Source organism: Hippocampus bargibanti, linkage group LG13, assembly GCF_051943395.1.
Source record: "Hippocampus bargibanti isolate YZ-2025 linkage group LG13, ASM5194339v1, whole genome shotgun sequence".
Classification (NCBI taxonomy): domain Eukaryota; kingdom Metazoa; phylum Chordata; class Actinopteri; order Syngnathiformes; family Syngnathidae; genus Hippocampus; species Hippocampus bargibanti.
Window position 1 is genome coordinate 12,694,124 of NC_142746.1, and position 19,000 is coordinate 12,713,123.

Consider the following 19,000-nt stretch of genomic DNA (forward strand, 5'->3'; position numbering starts at 1 on the left):
GCACGTCGGGGTGTGTTAAGGGTCCACTTTACAATGGTTTGCACTTCCGCAACACTCGCAAGGCCGAATTTTTGATTTTGTTCACAGCAAGGGGTCCCGCGATTTATTAGTCGGGCCGAGATGAATGACGTGCTGCGGGAGCCTTTCAATTAGTTTTAAAGCACATGCGGGACGACGCCCGCGCGCCTTTTGCGAGGCGCTCGCAAAATGAAGCTGCAGAAATTTCCAAGAGGAGCGCAAAGCACATAAAGTGCACCAAATCCCTTCTAATGGCGCGTAATTGGTTCTGTAATATCATTACAGGCGGATAATGGCCAGTTACACGGCCCCGCGCTATTAAGGCTTTCCCCGGCGTGCGGCGTTTATGTTATTAAAGGGGGAATATAATGATATTTTAGTTATTAAATGCGCGTAATTAATTTATGCACCGCTGAAAATAAAGTTGTTATTATGACCTGCATGGCGAGGTGCGTGCTGAAAATTGAAACCAAATAACTTTAGCCAAATATTTGCTCCTCAAGGCTTGAGGAGGCCCCGAGTGGTTGAGTTTGTCTCAATCTAGCTTCTGAAAAAAAAACGAGAAACTCGAACGTCCTAAAGTCTGTCTGTCTTCATAAATTACAATTGAAAAAAACACACACACAAACGAAACGTTGGATGTGCATTTAGAACTCTGGTTGTGCACAAAAGTGAAAAACAGTACACATTAAGCGCACTTGAAAATCACATACATCATCAGAAGATGTAATTTTTCCTGATGACGTTCCTTTAGCATTCATTGGTGGCTCTTAACAACTCTACGCCATAGGAAACAATAAAATATGGGTCGGTTTGTGCACCAAGAATGCAAAATAAAACCAGAAATGGATTCCCATAGACGTAGAAGCCAAAGGACTGCATTTGGGAAGCTTCTTAGAATATACATTTCTATTCAAATAGCAGGCATGGGAACTTTGGTACACTTTGGCACACCAAAAGGTACTCCCCAAAGTAGTACATTTTGGTGTGCAAACTGTATATTCTGTAAAACGCCACAATCAAGTTTTTTATGTTTTTGTGGCACCACCACAAACTACGAAAATTGATGGCAAAGGGAAAAAAATAACATGAAAACAGGAAATAGGACTTATTCCAACGGGCCAATGTGAGCTGTTCATTTATCTGATAAATCAAGACAATGCTAAAAAACATAAGCATAAGTGGAATAATTGCCCAAGTCACTGAGAAAAAAAGATGCGAAAATGAAAATCAAATTCACCGAAATGGGGTGTCCAGTTGCCTCAATAAAATATTTTACGGATTAGCACGACCTGGATAACTGAGAAACTCCATTAAAAATGGCTATATAGTGATATAAACATTAATTTCAGCAACATTTGAAAGACGCTAGCAAGTGTTTCAATAATGATTTTCTTTATCCATACGGTGTTCAAGAGAGTTTTACTTATCTATTCTTCCAAACGTTTTTAAAACATTGAATATCAAGCAGTATGTAATTGTATTCAACCACGCAATAAAAAAAGAACTTTGAGGAAAATAACCTAGCTTCTTCAAATAGTTTATTATTGCACATTCCATTTCTTTGCAAAATGATGACACGAGACGAGTTGGCTCATAAAAGCACATATTCAGCATTTTTCTGAACATTTGAGGTAATGACTGTAGCACAAATGTGAGTGATCTGATCGTATCAAAAGCACTTTGATGGATTCAAGTCAAACCCGCAGATAAATACAACAAATGACACAAATGGCAGAAGTGCTCCAAGTTGATGATTGACTGAGGTTATTGTCCGCTTGCTTGTTGCGTTGCAATTTGTATGCAAAAAGTCTGGGATAAGTGGAGACGACTTTGAGGAGTGTCAAACTCGTTAAAAAACAGTATAAAAAGGTACGGTACAATATCCAAATATGAAAAACGCATCTAGTTCGGAATGCAGCTGAGCATTTGGTGACCATTATGCCTTTAAACGTCTCATTGAGGTCAGTTTTTGAGGTTCGACTGTATGGCAATATTTGAGGAGGTTGCCGTTATCTTATCTTCAGCGCAAATTCTCCTTGAGCTTCCATAGGCCCTCCTCTCCAGACGTGCGCTGAAAGTCGCAGATGCTCCTGAGCAATTCTCGGAAGACAGGCGCCTGCTTGATGCTAAGTTTGGGTTTGAAGTATTCCAGCAATTCCTTGGTGCTGGCCTGCCCGTCCACTTCAGCCTGAAAGGCCACAAAATTGCGCAAATCTGCCAGAAGCTCATCAAACTCTGTGTTCGGAGCAGAGCCTGAGCTGCCCGCCCTGTTCTCTTCTTCCTCATTTTCTTCTTCTTCTTCTCTTTGGCTCCGGGTGGGAAGGCTGAAGTGGTTTCGCTCTCTCATGCGGGCCAGCAGTGTGCATGAGGACAGAGGGGCTGCGCTCGAGTCACTTTCGGTTACTTCGCCGCTGAAATGAGCCCCTGAATCAAGCTTCTTTGACTTTGTCTTTGTAATGATAGCAGCATCCTGACAGAGAATCACGCACAATAACATTGTGAAATATAATAAACCGCAATTAGCGAACCCCATATTTGTATTTTTTTTAACTGTGGATAAAAATATGTATGCTTGTGAATGTTGTAGAAGTTTTGTCGGCCTATGTGTGCTATTGAAACGTGTTTCTTTCAATATCTGGTGTTTTCAAGGTTATTATATCACTACATTGATATTATTTCTTCGCCTATTTATGGTATTTTGCATTGTGTGCTGAAAAGATAGCTAGCTTTACTAATGTAGGTGATGTTTTTTTGTTGTCTTCATGTTCAGTTTGTCAATGATTGTCAAATACTGCAAACAATTTGGCTTGAAGCCTCTTTTTGAGTGGATGTGGGTGTAGGATTGGGATTTGGAAGACCCATTAGTCAAGGTAGGACTGCATCCCAATGTTTTCAAACCTTTTACACCAAAATCAATGTAAAAAAATAAATAGAAAATCGCCATTATATGACAAACATTAAAATAAAGTAGCATGAAAGATCAACATTTTCCAGGAAAATAATCTTTTTGCAAATCAAAGTAAAATAAAGACTACATTGTACTGTAAGAAAATAACAAATTGTTAAACTTAAATCATAAACTGAATAATAATGAATAATAAACTGAACTGTATTTGTGCCAAGTAGCCTGAGTGGGCCTGATTGCTGGTGGCGTACTAAGAATCACTTGTTGGAATTGTAAATCTACTACAAAGTGTGATCAAGAAATATTTCGAACATATTTTACATTACACTTCAAAATAAAAGGGTAATAAAGAGTCATAAAATTTTGGACCATCAGGTGCGTGATGGTCCGAAATTTAAGACTTCCCTCATGGTACAATGAACGGTTCTCTAAAAATGACTGTCACAAAAAAAACACTCGAGTTACCTTGCATTTGTTCGAATTGGGGAGCGTGTGCACAGATGGTCCAACCAAGAGCGAATTCTTCTTTTGTCCAAAGCGTTTCCTGGAGAGCAAAAGGCGGGACAAAGTGAGGCAAGTGGTTCATAACAAGCAACTGTCTGGAATTCATGATGTCCCGCTGAGGGTCCGTACCGTGCCGGCGGCGGGGGGGCTCGACTAACGGCGAGCCTGCACTGCTGGCGGGACACTTTGAGGGCTTTCAGGGCATCCTTGGCCACCTTGTCGGCTTCGGCCTCCACCAGGACATAGTCCGGATTGGAGGACTCGATGATGGAGTCGTGTTGCATCACGCTGTGGATTCCTGAGACGATATGACCGTCACACGCATCTGCACGGAAAGGCTAGAGACAAAGAAAGCTGAGCTCATACCAGATTTTTTGAAGAGCTTTGACAAAACGTAATCATCAGATTTGTTCTGGTCTTCGGCGTCCGTCCTCTTGTACTCTCTCTTCTTGACTAAGTGCGAGATGCGCTGGCCCTCGAAGCGTGCGCCCTTTTCACGTTTATGCTTCTTACTTTTGTGCCTCTTCACTTTGTTGGTTTCGCAATGCTTCCTCTTCTCACGATGTTTCAGGCCCGTGTCGAACTTTAGTCGCGCACATGATAGATGCGCAGCTGCATCTGTGCCATTTGGATGGTGTGGGGCATTTGTGGTACCATTTATTGTACCTTGAGATAATGCGCATGTGGATTCAGAATTGTTTAATAAGGAATGCCTATTGTTCGCATATATTTCATTCTGCTGGGATTTGAAGTGTTTACTGCGGTGCGTTCTGTCAGACTTTTGAGGTGCTTTGACATCAGAGCCGGTACCTAGAATGAATACAGGGGAAAAAAATATTTTCAGGAAATCTGTTGTGACGTCTTTTCGCTGACGCACAAAATGATGCATACCGGCAAATATTGCACTGGTCTCTGTGCTCTGCTTCTCATCAGGATCAGCTAAGGTGAAAAGTTCATATATATCATTGGACTTGAAGAAGCGCCGTTGTTTGGGGTCCTTCAGGACACGGTTGGTCAGAAATTGTTTAAAAATTTGCCTGTATGATACAAATAGAAACGTGAGTTCGTTGCCACAAAACTGAAACCGTGAGTGATTAATCCTTAAAAGAATGGCAGTGTCTAACCTGTGGTAAATCTTTTCCTCAATGGTACCAGCAGTTAAGAGTCTGTAGATGGTTACTTGCTTATTCTGACCAATTCTCCAGGCCCGCTCTCTTGCCTGTGGACCGCAGAAACATGAACGCACATTTGATTAGATTTAGTTGGTCTATTTGTCCGGATCATTTTTTTCTGCAATGTTTGTGTGGCTTCAGTACATGGTCCAGAAAAAAAGTTCTTATAATACCACAACACAAGTCAATAGAAAAAAAATAAAACCATTACCACTAAGCATTGTAATTTACAGTTTCCTCTTTCATTGAGTTTTCATTATTTATTTACAATACGTATGGCAAAATAGTGAAATAAAAAGCAAAAAAATAAACATTTAATATGTATTTGGGTTCCTGTAAGAATCAAGAGGAAATTGAGTCCTGGTTTTGGGACTTTAGAGGTTGTATTCTTTCCTTAAAAAAAGTACAAATGGAAGGACTTCATGAAAATGAAAGAAAAAAAAGAATGACAAACCTGAGTATCAGTACTTGGGTTCCAATCTGGGTCATAGATGATGACCCTGTTAGCTCCAGTCAAATTGACTCCCAGACCTCCCACTTTTGTCGTCAGCAAGAAGACAAATATAGACTTGTCCTTTTGGGGAGAAAAAAAAAACAACCTGAAAAGTAATATTCTGACCTTGGGACACAATTGTCACAGTTCTTTTTTCAAAAATTTAAAAAATAGAGTGGAATCCAACCAATAATCTGACGAATGAAAACACTACTGATACTGGACATTAAAGTAAATATTTACATCAATTTGTCGATGAGTGTGATTTTGGTAAGAACACACACTGTATGTTATTTATAATATTTTCTTCTTATTTTATCACAAAGGTGACATATTCATAATTTTAGTCAAAATGAATAATTTATATCTTAATAAATGCAGATTAGGTTTTATACTGCCTTCTGCAGCTGAACTCTATGTTGAGTCCAGGAGGTGAATATCATCTTTTAGAACCTTATCGGCCCAACTTCTTACCAGTAACATTCTCTCTAAATGCATTTTGAGTTCCCTACAATTGACTATATCTGAGCATAAATTTGCAGAGACTGTTAATCAATTTGACAGTGGAGGTTGGTTTTGACTAATGACGATAAAACCAACGGACACATCCAGGTATATAAGATTAAGCAGGAAAAAGCATCCAGATGAACAGCAGTTTGCCATCACTTAGTGTTTCCACCTCAGGGTGAGCACGGATCCTCTGAAGCCTTTTTTGTCCCTCAGGAGGGGATTTTCATGGGAAACACTCGGCGCCATAAAGGATGACTAAGCCGTACCTCGTTGTAGCGGGCGATAAGTGGCTGTCGGGAAGCTATGGGGGTAGTGCCGTCCATTTTCATGTATGTGTAGTGGTTCTGCCTGACAAACACCTCCAAGATCTCCAACATCTGCAAGGGAAGAGAGCAATAGGAGGTTGGGGTGGTCGGGGGTTAGATTATACCTAAAAGGATTAAAGCAGATTAATATTATATGGATACCGATACCGACAGGGAGGGTCTCAGGTTCCTCTAGAGGTCTAATCTCATTGATATCGACCCTGACAACAGATGCCTCACATTCTTCTTCTCATACGCACCCTCATAAATTCTACAACTACATTCATTATCCAAGGAAAGAAAGGTATCAGAGTCCAATTATTTAGGTTTATTTTTGAAGATTAATTGATTAAAAAAAATAAACAACAAGGCTCGCGCTGGTCACCTGTCGAGACTGCGTGAAGAGGAGGACTCTGTGACCCTGCTTGAACCACAGACGCAGCAGAGACTCCACTACGATCAGCTTGCCTGAGCGTTTCCAGTAGCCAAAGTGCTCCTCTTCAGTCAGCTCCTCCTCAGTGATCCCCCTTAACAGACGCGGACCGCCAGAGAAAAGGTCCGGGTGATTGCACATTTTACGCAGCGCAATCAGGCCTGAGAAAACCTAAGGAACCAATGAAGTTGTTTGCGGTAAGCAGTCTGCAGTTACAGCTTGCGATCAGCGTTGTTGCAATGTTTTTTTTTTTAACTCTTTTGGCAATCATGACATTTTGCACTGTTGTAGGTTCTGAAACAAACATGTAGACACACACACACACACACGGCATTGTAGGGACAAACACTACTATAAGGCCACTTCAATTCATCTGAGAGCTGGTCTATTTGTTTTGATGCTTCTGTTAGATAACAAAAGGAGAGCTAATGGGCCACACAATAAAACAAACAATGTATAACAACTCGTGAATGAGCAATTCCACAACAATCTAAGGTAATTACACTTATTAGCGGTACTATATTTCATCTTGATGGGAAGAGGGAGGCATTTATCAGTCTTAGGCGAACCCGCCAACTAATTGGAGCATGGGGTGTATTAGAGACATGACCTGTGAGAAAAGAGTTTCATTTTTAAATTTCTATTTGTGGTGATCGTCATTTATAAGTCGTTTGATATTTTGTGGTTGATCTCTTCTTTTATTGACATTGTTGAAAACTCGTTGAATCCTGAGAATGTTAGCTAATTATATAAAAAAAAACAACAACTCTTGTGTCAACATCGTTGTCATCTTCTTAGCGCTGTACCTTTAAACAGATAAACGCAAAGAGGGATGAATTGCATAACTTATTTACGGACAATTAGGGCCATGTTTTTTGATGAAGGCACAGCGGTCACTGCATTAGTAATGGTGGTTAATGGACTCAGGAGTGACCACTAAATATGTGTGTACGTGCAATCTGCTGTGGTCACCCTCGACTCTCCAACCATGTCCATTTGGTTAGTGGTGATAAATGGAGTGAGATTCTCTCCAGGGTCTGGCTAATGTGAGAGTAGCATCTGCACAACCTCCACATCTTTAAGAACGACTAAAGTAAGTTTGTTATGAAGCTGACCAACATGTAGTTTTATGAAAAGAATCATTTCGGCCCGAGTCTCTAACCATAAAAACAGGCTTTAAGTGAAAAACAAAATTCATTAGATGGGGGGTTAAATAATGAATAAGGCTTGTTCCTGGAAGTCACATCCCAGACCGCAAGTGCGCCCTCCTTGTCTCTTTAATGCAGCATGCATCAAATCGGCCCACGCATAAAATGCGTTGAGTTACTCAGCTCACCTGCATATCCCCATTGAGTATCTGGTAGACTTCTTTGGAGTCTAAGAAGCTCTGATAAACCTGCCGCTGCTCTTGTGTTAACCTGCAAAATAAAACCTACGCATATAGAAGGGACAAGTGTTCAGAGAGTTTAAAGAGCAGTGACCATCCTCTTGAAAGCACCTGAAGTGGAGTGTGTGTGAGGACAGAAATTACAGGGGAAGAATCATGTTGGAGGCATCAGTGTCTCTGGGGGACGGACTTAATGAGCTGAAGTGAACTGAGGAGTCAAGCGGCATCAGACTCAAGGACAGACCAGAGACTGGGCTACATTAATGAATATTTGTTCCGTTTTACTTTAGCAGGACTTTATTAGCTGGCTTCACCTGGAAAGGCCGTGCAAAGTCCTGCAATAATTATTAACACTTTGAAAATGTGGTCCGTTTCAATGATCGAGCACAAGCAACTACAAGCATTTAAATACTTGAGCCTACCAACTTTTATAGGTTACTCAACTTAATTTTTTTCAATCCTGTAAAAGAATGCAAATACAACAAAACTAATGTTTGCTAAAATGTGAAATACCTGCTCATTTTTGTCAGGTAAGGCGAGGTTGGCCTTGACGTCTGCCTTCATTCTTCGAAGGAGGTAAGGATTGATGGTGTCCCTCAGCACGCATGCACACTTGAACGCCGTCTGGACCTGGGAGGTGAACACGTGATCCGGCTCATTAAAAAAACAGCAGACATGCAGCTAAAAAGAGAAGCCAATCCAGTCAGTGGTAACACCTGTCAGCAGAGAGGTTTCCTGGAGGCAGGATTGTCATCCCCACCCTCCTCTCATTCTCTCATCACCTCCTCCAAGCTTTCAAAGCCACTGACCATTGTGCAGAGTGCTGCCTGTCTCAGGGGGGGCACAAGTGGAGACCCTCTCCAAACCACTGAAGTGGCCCTCTTCACCTCATGTTAAAGGCCATTTACCTTTTGAAACATTAGCTCACTGGGGGTACACAGAGGGATCAAAAAGACCGCCAGTCACTGCAGGAGTGGGTGATAATATGGTGAGAATTTCGGCCAGAGTGGAGACGAGGTGACGGAGGGCAGCGGATGATGCTGAGTGGGTTCACATGTGGGTGTAAAGGCGCGCTTCAGTAATGGATCCCATATCCAAATGCGGACACGGCCCCCTCTCCAATTTTTTATGTACTTTTATACACGTGTAGGGTTATACACACACACACACACACACACACGCACACACACACACACACACACACACACACACACACACACACGCGCACACGCACACACACACACACACACACAAAACACAGGGAGCAGTGAGAATTCTAAGAGGAGGATGAAGTAGCCGGGGACAAAGTAGCTTTCTCAGACCATTTAATAACATTAATAATTAGTAAAGGTTTTTATTATCGACAGCGGAAGAAGCATCGATAGCCATCTTAAATAATTAAATCTATTCAGTCAGTAGGTTATTAACGAGTGGACACTAATGCCAACGGAAAAAAATTAGGTCTCCACTCCCCCTTTCTCTCTCTCTCTTTCTCGCCCTCTCTCCTCCCTCTCGTTCTCCCTTAAAACAAACAGACACATACACACACGGGATGAACTTAAGTTCCTTTGCATGGCTCTACAGTATCTTATTTGGCTCTTAATGGCTCTGCTGTCTTCTTGAAATCAGCATGTGCAAACAAATACAAAAAGTGATTTAATGTGCTAAACTCTTTACAGTCAAACACATAGCAGGTAGTCTTTTGGTCATCAAACCAGGGTCGAGGAAACTATTGAGAGACTAAACATAAAAATACATGTAGAGTTACCACCACTAATACTTTTTTCCTGCAGATAATATTTTATCTGGTCTTTGGAATTACAATTAATGTTTGTCGTCCAAACCATCTGGTCACAAAATATTGAGAGTCAGACCAATGAGTACCAAATGTAAAGGTGACAACCCTTCATAGTTCAGTACCTGAACGGGAGAGGCATTACTGTATCCTCCCATAGTGATAGGCACCGAGAACTGCTCCATGAAGACGGGTAAACTGCCCAGTTTCCCAGGAAAGACAAAATCAAACAGAGACCAAAGCTCCTTCAAATTGTTCTGCATGGGGGAGCCGGACAAGATGAATCTGTGAGGGGTTCGGAACTATAGAGAGAGAAAGAAGGAAAATAAAAGATGGCAATGAGAGTGTGTAGTGTCTGCAAATATTTCACTAAAAAGGAAGAACAGAAGCTAGCATTTAGTGGTAACACCTTTAACTTAGCAAAAACTGCAAACAAGAAGGTTTAAAAATTGGTGATGTATCGCTCAGTATGACGCACTGCACCTGTTTGCAGGCTGTAGTGATTCCGGCATTTGGATTTCTGATTTTGTGTCCCTCATCCAGGATGACATAGTGCCAGTCGTAGCGTTGGAGGATGTCTTGCAAACTCCTCACTGCTGAATATGAGGTGATCAGGACACCGTGACATGATGCTATCTCTGGAATCAACTTTTCCTACAACAGCAAAAACAAACAAACAAAAAAAAAATTAGGAAAGAGAATCTCCCCTCTTATGTGGTATATGGAACTAATAGTGCTTTAGTGCCCCCCAGAGGAAAAACACTCAATTGAAAACTTTATAGCTCACACGGGAGAATCTGTGAAAATGTACATAAAAACAATGGAACAAAACCCACCTTTTTGCTGCTGAAGGACCCCGTTTCATGAAGAACAGCGACTCTAAAAGGTGGCCACCAGGTGTGGAACTCCTTCACCCACTGGTGCATAACCGTAGCAGGACACACAATGACGGTGGGGCCCAAACCAGCATACCTGCAAGCGAATGCGGAGTATGTGTCAACAATAGGGACAAGGGGTTTATTACTGCAGAAAATATCAGCAGATTTCATTGGCAAATTAAAGTAATAATTCCTAAACCAAATTAAACTACATAAAGGAAATTCCCAGAGAGTGGAAAGTGCTTGCGTAAGGCAGAAAAGTAAAGGTGGCAGAATGCTAATTTAAACGATCGCTTTACAAATTTGCTCCTGTGAAAATCTACAGAAAAAAACATGCACATACGCACACTGTAGAAGATGCACTAATGGCCTGGTATGAACCTCAACATTAGTGGAAGCTATTGATATTGGACCATAATTGAGTTTGCAAGCAATCAATTTGGACTTCTACAGCAGACGGAATATTGACCAATGGGGAAGCTCCGCCTACCAAATGCACGACTGTTATTTGCGCAGTAAAACCAGATTATCACCACTCCTGTGTCATGTATTATACATTTGATTTATGGCCCCGCTCCCGTAGCCTTGCCATTTCATGACTCCGAGATTCCTCTTAAGTGTTCATGAAAAGGCTCACTCAAACGGTGTCAGTGTATCCTCTGATTTCTGCAGGACCAAAGTCAAGAGTCCGATAATTGAAACACGTTAAATAATTCAGATGAGCACACTCAAGCAGAAATCCTGCTAATCAAATATTCATACCACACAGACACAAAGTCTCAGGCCAAGCTTTGTATGCGCACACCTGTAGTTGGAGCCTCGCGTCCTCAGTTTGCTGTAGCTCAGTCCAGCCAGGAAGCTGATGATCTGGATGGTTTTGCCCAAACCCATCTCGTCTCCCAGTATGCCTCCTGCCTGCTGACAATGCAGCTCCCACAACCACCGCACGCCAGTCTGCTGGTACCTGATTAGATTGAAATGTGACAGTGTCAACATGTGTGCACGATATTCTGCATCACCTCTGAGTATCAGACTACATGTACAGTTAAACTCTGTTCAATGCAAGGTGTATACCCCAGCCGGCTCTACATAGTTGGAACTGCAGGATATTGACCAAAGGTTCCTCTATTTTTAGTGGTGCGCGGTGGTGTTGAGCGCAAGCATGAGAGCGTGAGCTGTGGCCAACAACAGCTGGGGTCACCTTTAAATCCAATCTCAAAAGCTACCTATAAATCACATTTTGTGTATAGTTTTATCTCTTGTTCTTATTTATAATTTTATCAGTGGTTTTATTGATTTAACTGTTTTGTGATTGTAAAGTGTCCTTGAGAGCTTTGAAAGGCGCTGTATAAAATTATTATTACAGTGGAGGCTGAGGTTACGCACTACTTCTTCTACAGAGGGAAATGGAGTTGTGGCTGCTGACAGTTGCGAGACCTATCGTGGCTCAATATTACTTCACATATAAGGAGCACCTGCATATAAGGCGTGGGGTCATCTTTTGAAGAAAATGAAGGCTTTTTAGTGCACCTTATACACCGGAAAATCTGCTTGTATATTTCCAGGAGTTGTAACAAAAATCACAAAACAATGCCCTTAGAGATGAAAGGTTTTCAGAGGTATCCCTAACAGGAGGTTTATGATAACTCTTTTAAGTAAAAAAAAATGTAATTGAAAACAAGTCCTGTGTTTTTGTGACAAAACCCGCACCCACGCAACTTACTTGTAAAGTTTCTTCCAGAGGAAACCAGGCACTTTGAAGCCTTCATCAAACTCTGCATCGCTGTCATCTGTCAGCTCCTCACCTCTCTCTCGCCTCTCCTCCCTTTCTTGAAGACGTCGTCGCTTCCACCTCCTAACAAGAAAAAGCACAAACTCTTGAAGACGCAGTCCGAAAACAAACACAAAACTTAATGAGTAAGACGCTTGTCTAGAAACTATGCTGCTGTTATTAAGGCGGAGGCAGATTCATAATGCCTTTAAGAGCTAATAAATGGATGGAGACGCCACAAAAATTGTGTGGAAGGCAAGTGTTAGGAGTGGTCCCATAAGATTTGGATGCTGAACGGCCCAAAAAGAAAAAAAAGGTAAATGTAAAGGAAAAAGGGCTTAACAATGGTGCAGCAAAAAGGCTGTTAGAGGCAAAGTCGTCATGCAGCAAATGAAGATTGATACAGACAATTAGTAGCGTGAGTTCCCCAGAAAGGTGCGAGGTGGAGGGGATAAGAATCCATCTTCATTTGGGTCTGGTCCTGTCACCCTGCCACAAAACTGCTCCTTTAGCTGGGCCTGTGAGACGGCGTGCTCTAATTAAGTCAACACTAAGCATTGGTTCAGTTAATTACACTTTTCTGTCCCCTTTGCACCAACACCATCGCCACCTCTCTGCCTCCGCCCCACAACAAACTGCTCTTAACAACATAACCACTCGCAGGGCCAGCCGGCCTCACCCAGCCGTGCCGTGTCGGTGCTGCTCAGCTGACATTCAATCATCAGAGCATAGAAAAAGAAAGGACACATGCCAACACAATTTACTTGCCAGCTATAAATATGAAATCTCATTAGGACTGCTCTTCCCCTAATCTGAGCATGAGCATGAGAGTGAGTGAGGGAGTCAGTGGCTGCGCTTATTAAAAAAAAAAAAAAAAAAAAAAAAAACGTGGACGAGGATAATTAGGGCAGATCGAGAAGGGGGGAAAAGCAAGGACTGAATTTGCTTTGTCAAGAAACAGCTGCCAATCTCATCTGGGATTAACACCGTACAGACAGCACAAATCAACTAACTCATGCAAATAACAATAGCACATTTTTACTTTGCCGGTCCATAGGCCTTATACACTAAAGAGACTCAATTTTGCGAATTGGCCACTTTCCTGAAAAGACTTGCAGCCAAACTTTGTTATGCAATGAAACAATGGTGGACCCTCTGGGACTACTGTTTGTATTCTCCACAGGAAATAATATAAAGTGGAATCATTGATTTAACTGTCTCTATCATAAAATCTGTATTAATTGTACAAGTAAGGCTTAGCGCTAACATTTTAACAGTCCATATGTTCATTTGCATGGCTTGTCCTCATTTGGAGCAAAAGGAAGAGTACACCCTGGAATAGTTGCCAGCCAATCAAAAGGCACACAAACGAGTAAACAATCATAATCACATCCACGCCGTGGACTGATTTCGAGTGGGCTTGGTCTGAACAGAAAACTATTTTATTGACCATTCCCGAATTTATTCAGAATTGAAAAGTGTGATGTGGGGTGCCGATAAAGCGCTGGTCAGATGTCTGGCAATTTTTTTTTCACTTCCATGAGGGGACAGCATGTCTCTTTGTCTATGTTAGTGCTTTGTTACAGCTTTAGCTGTTGTTAAAGCGTTATATAAATCAATATGTATGTACTGTATTTTGTACAGCAAATGGTGAGTATAGTTTTTGCTTTTTTGAATGTTGCTGTGCCGATTACCATTTTGTGCTTGGGAACCTTTTCCTGAGCGAGTTGCTTGTTCTGTAGCCACAAAGGGACATATGTCTTCTTGTGCCGGTCCCAAGCCCGGATAATTACAGAGGCTTGTGTCAGGAAGGGCATCCGACGTAAAAGCTTGGCCAAAACAAACATGCGCATCAAACCTCTAAAGATGGAGGCCACTGATTTGCTGTGGCGACCCCTTGAAGGGAAAAGCCGAAAGGAAAAGAAACAAGTAGTATTTTGTACAGCCAACACCATTTCAAGCTCAGATAACTGCAGACCCATATAACTTAGGAATTAACTTTTTTTCTGATGAAATGTTTAATGAAATGTTTAATGTTTCTAACGCTTTATTGAATGTTTATGTAGTCATAAAACTGAATATTCTCTGGGTGCTGCAATTTGAGTGAAAATGACAAAAAAACCGGCACGAGAGTGGACACTTTTTGCACATCGTCTGGCAGTGAATGAGTTAAATTTTAATTAGAGTTTGAAAATTATGCACAATGGCCTGTGCCTCTGTTAAAATGCTTGCCATTCAAAAATAAATACAGACAACAATAATAATAATAATAATAATAATAATAATAATAATAATAATAATAATAATAATAATAATAATAGAAAACCTTTATTAGTCTCACAATGGAGAAATTCCCAATTCAGAATCAGTGTCCTTTTAACCAGTGGATAAAACACTGAAGAAAGCGGGGCTGTAAAAATATATATACATACGTATATAGTAATATACAAATAAATGAATACAAAATATTTTACAAAGAAATACTAATGAAAAATATATGTATATACGTTTGGTGAGCTTCTCCAGGCATAATATGATGGAACAATCTACAATGTTTATTGTGCATTGAAATGTGTTTCTATTCTGTGACTACTTTCTCACAAATAGAAAACAAAATTCCCCCAAAAATCAAAAGAACCATCAAAACTGACTGGTTGAGATTTTGCAGTGATGATACATGCCAGTGGTTTGGGCTGGAAAAAATTATGTGCGGCTTTGGAAGTTAACTGTTTACCTTATCCGCTGTCTGTAATATTCCACATTGCCGTCATCTTTGCATTTCTTCTCTTTACTTTTGCCGTCATCCTCTTCATCTGAATACTGGTCATCACTCTGCTGTTTCTTGACCGGCCTTTTTCCCTTTGCTTCATTTTTCCTCTTGTATGCTTTCAATTCGTACTCGTCATCGTCAAAGTCTTGCCCAAAGTCTTCCTCCATGGCATCTCGTTCTTCACGTTCTGGATCGAACCCTTCGTCGCTCGGCAGGTACTCGGAGCCATCGCTGTCAACCTCATCACCTTCTATTGGAGTTTTTCTCTTTGGCTTTGGCACTTGTGGCTCAGATTTTGGTTTCGCCTTGGGATGAGCCTTTAGCGCAGTTATCTGGAGCTTTCGTATGCGCTTACGCATTTTCTTGTCCTTGGGAGAAGAAGCGGTTCCTTTGGATGCTTGTCGGTGCGCAGCAGAACTTTTTCTCTTTTTCACATGAGGGGTCCTCTTCCTTTCAGTGGCCAGCTTGGCCTGGTCGGCCAGGTACTGATCGAAGGCCGAGTTTTCGGCCAGCATCAGTTTGCGGGGCTCCTTCTTCTCTTCCTTCTGTGGGATTCGTGTACCAAAAGGTGTCATGTGACCTGTCCGGATGAGCTCATCCCACTCTGTCTCCTGTGCTGGCATGAGCATGCTGCCCAGTGTGGAAGGGCCAGGCTCTGGTACAACAAACACAAGTATTGGCCAAATGCTTGATAGATAATAAAAGCGTTAGGCATAAATACAAGTAAGTTGGGTATTTTGTTGCAGTGGAACATTACACAAATTTTGAGTGACGAGGGGCAAGTAAAAATTGCCATTTATAGAATATACTCTATTTTCTGACAGGACTGATAGGTCATAGGTCTCCAGTTTCGTTCTTTCTTTTTGCTTCACTGCAGTTCAACATTGTTCATTTGTTGTTACCTGTGTCTTCTGCACCCTCTGCCAAAAGCTCATCTTCAAACCTTTGGATAATTTCTCCTCCCAAAATAGCCTGAAGACGTTTCTGTTTGGCCCGGACCTTCTTGAGCTGTTTCTCCTGAATCACAGACAGAACTTTTTTCCTATTAAGTAATCATCAAATTAATGTGAAAATACCATCTTAATAACTTCACCTTATTTTCTTTTTGCCTTTTGACCGATTCAATTTTCCTGCTGATGTCTTTACTTGATGAAGCGTAAGGGGATAGCTGTTCAATGATCTTATTGATGTGCTTGAGAGATATCGTCACAGACCTAAAGATCAGATGGAAACAGTCATGATCAAGATATAATACAGTAAAATAATTATAGTTCAAAGATTAACACACATTTAAAAATTCTATTGTGGTGTGCATTTGATTTTGCCCACTGTTGCGCTCGTCATTTTAAATTATTAGGATTTAAAACAATTATTATTTTGTTTTTTACCTGACATCATCCAGTAACGATTCATACTCCTTCTCTGCCTCTGCTTTTGCAGCAGCCTGACTGGCCTCCTGGATTGCCTCGTCGACCTGTTGCAAGACACCTTGCTCCAGAACATCCTGGTCATAGATGGCCACGCCGAGGCCAAGCAGTTCGTCAGCCCCAGAAGCTGATTGAATGCGCTGGCGGTCGATATGCACCAAAGCTCCGGACCTTTTCGCACCTGAACCCAACAGTGGATGACAATTAGAAATATGGCCAATGATTTTTCTAAAGGTACCGAGCAAAATTACACAGTAAGATTTTGGTTCTTACCACTGTTACCCTCTGCAACTTCATTGCCAGCTGTGCAGGGAGACGGAGGCTCAGGGTCCTGAGATAAAACTGCTGCTCCATTCTCCTCTGAGTTTGACCTGCAGAGAGTCACACTGGCCGGCCCAGAATGGGAGGAGGGGACCTGGTCCTCTGACCCATCTACTGGCATGTTGAGGCTGTAACAACGTATAATAGGGCAGACCCTTTACCATCTTTTAACGACATTTTAATTACACATCAATTATTTCTGGTACCTGAGCATTGTGATATATTTTGACAGCGTCTATGTCACGATTAACTGTCCACGTATGCGATGGGTTCCCGTTTCATCAATGTTCAATAAGGTACGCGTCACGAAAACGTTAGGGTTGAAATAATTCACTTGTCAACTAATACCGCAATTTAATCAAAACTGGCAGTGACGTACGCGTCTCACGGAGTCCATTGTTTACATGGGCTAGGCTAGGCTGCTCTTCTTCTTCTCGGCTGTGCAGACGATTGGGCAAACTACTACCGAACCATACACCGTAAAGCAGACGAACTCAAAGAGCAAAGAGTATATGAATGACAGGACGGCAAACGTGTCATACGCCAACAAGAGAAAAATATTTAATAATGTACTTACGAAACGTTGTGTTACACAACATCTGCGTGCTGCCAAAGCATTTTCTGGTGCCGTAGAATGTCGAGTAACCTTTGGTTTGTGCGCCAGCGCCCTCTGCTGGCGGTATGATTCCGTTTCTTCGTTTGTCCTACAGATGACGCTATACAACCGTTTTCTACTTGACTGACAGCAATATGAAGGGGTGATGCATTCGGGGGAAAAAAACTAGAAAAAATGATTTTTAGTCAGCCCCTTTAGAGGTCTTATGTCATTAAATCTTTAAAATTGTGTTCAACAAAGTCATGCTGCTGCTTGGACTCTATGTGCCTCTCGTCTGAGAATGTATAAATATACAATAAATTGTGACACTGGGCCTTACTAGTTGTGCATTCCTCTATTTTATTGACTGGCAATTTGAGTAAGGCAGGCTGCTTACTCCGATGCTTTGAACTATAAAATTATGGACATTATTAGATTTAAAAACTGCAAAGCATATCAGCCACAAAAAAAAGTAGCTGAACAGTTTTTTGTTACATTTTAGAATCAAACCAAATGCACAAGCAACCTTTCTTGCGAACTTGATTTGATTTCTCTTAACTGTCCAACTGTACAACACTTCACATCTCTCAGAATATGCTTAATACTACAATTCAGAAGCGTTTGATCCATGAGTCTTCCATTGAATTTCCTGGTTCAATGAGAAGTGGAATTTAAACAATCTTTACAATGATTCCCATAATTTAAATAACGCATGCACATGTATCATATATTTTCTCCATTGTTACATATGACAATGCATTAATAGACATTTTCAGAAATGGACGGGAAACAAAACATGAGGATGTGTGTCTTTACTATTAAATATTCCACTATGAAATCAAGCAAATATGAACAAAATGACATTTCTGGCATATAATGGGAATTTTTTGAAAAGAATAACACATCAGCCTCAGAGGAAGTTTCTTTCCAATCTTTTCCAATAATAAAACATGGGCTTAATTAAAACATCTTGGATTTGCGTTAGGGGGTTGCGTAAAGGAAAACAAGTCGTTTTAGCAATCTGGGGTTGAAAAATGTTGCAGGTTTGAAAATATGTTATGAAGATACTGGAAATGATAAGTAAAGCAAGGTTTTTTTCTTATTTTGCAAGCGCTGTAGCTTTATCACAGAAAAATCTTCAATGTGCAGACCATGTTTTCATTTGAAGTAATTATTTTTACAGAGCCACCCACACGGGAGTCAGAATGGGTCAAAATAAACGACTGATAAATCACTCATGTTGTGAAAAAAAATGATACATGCTCACAATGTTGTGACTGTAAGGTCGAGATGCAGTGGGGAATGTAAACTTATCATGTTTTTCCCTTCATCTTTTGTGTAAATTCAGCCTTTTTAAACCAAGGAGAAGAGATGATATTATACGGCCTAACAGACCTTCTCAAGCTTTCAAGGTTTGTAGCCATTCGGTATTGTTTCCATCCAAGTGCATAGAAAATACACAAGTGGCGAGTGTAAGTGCGTGTACATTTTCAGACGTCTCCTGAGTCAAGTAAATATCTTGCTTCTGGACTGTCAGTGTTTTCCCAAAACAGTGCTTGTATTTTCTTGGCAGGCTGCTTGACTTTATGGTCTTGTTGAAATGTGAGTCGAATCCCCAGTCTGAGATATAAATTCTATTACGAGCACTAAAAATTCTAACTCAAGTTCGTCTGGAACAAAAGAATAATATGCAGAGTGCAAATGGTCCTGTAA

The 19,000-nt window shown here is 41.1% G+C and overlaps 1 protein-coding gene across 3 annotated transcripts; it reads right to left on the reverse strand.

Moving 5' to 3' along the window:
* Window positions 1-1,542: 1,542 nt before the first annotated feature.
* ercc6 (ERCC excision repair 6, chromatin remodeling factor) lies at window positions 1,543-17,332 on the reverse strand. Of its 3 annotated transcripts, none has more exons than XM_089012132.1 (22): window positions 17,270-17,332; window positions 16,645-16,820; window positions 16,333-16,552; window positions 16,038-16,158; window positions 15,847-15,961; window positions 14,909-15,599; window positions 12,127-12,258; window positions 11,209-11,367; window positions 10,362-10,497; window positions 10,009-10,179; window positions 9,651-9,827; window positions 8,244-8,360; window positions 7,680-7,775; window positions 6,296-6,514; window positions 5,872-5,982; window positions 5,057-5,176; window positions 4,555-4,649; window positions 4,322-4,467; window positions 3,797-4,240; window positions 3,560-3,728; window positions 3,392-3,470; window positions 1,543-2,491 (listed from the first exon to the last, which is right to left on the reverse strand). In XM_089012132.1, the coding sequence occupies exons 2-22, from the start codon at window positions 16,811-16,813 to the stop codon at window positions 2,042-2,044; spliced, it is 4,137 nt and encodes a 1,378-aa protein (XP_088868258.1). In that variant the 5' UTR covers window positions 16,814-16,820; window positions 17,270-17,332; the 3' UTR covers window positions 1,543-2,041. The 3 variants fall into 3 exon arrangements, with proteins under 3 accessions (XP_088868258.1, XP_088868259.1, XP_088868257.1); XM_089012133.1 differs by lacking the exon at window positions 17,270-17,332 and adding an exon at window positions 17,072-17,243; XM_089012131.1 differs by lacking the exon at window positions 17,270-17,332 and adding an exon at window positions 16,899-17,243.
* Between the last annotated feature and the right edge of the window lie 1,668 nt (window positions 17,333-19,000).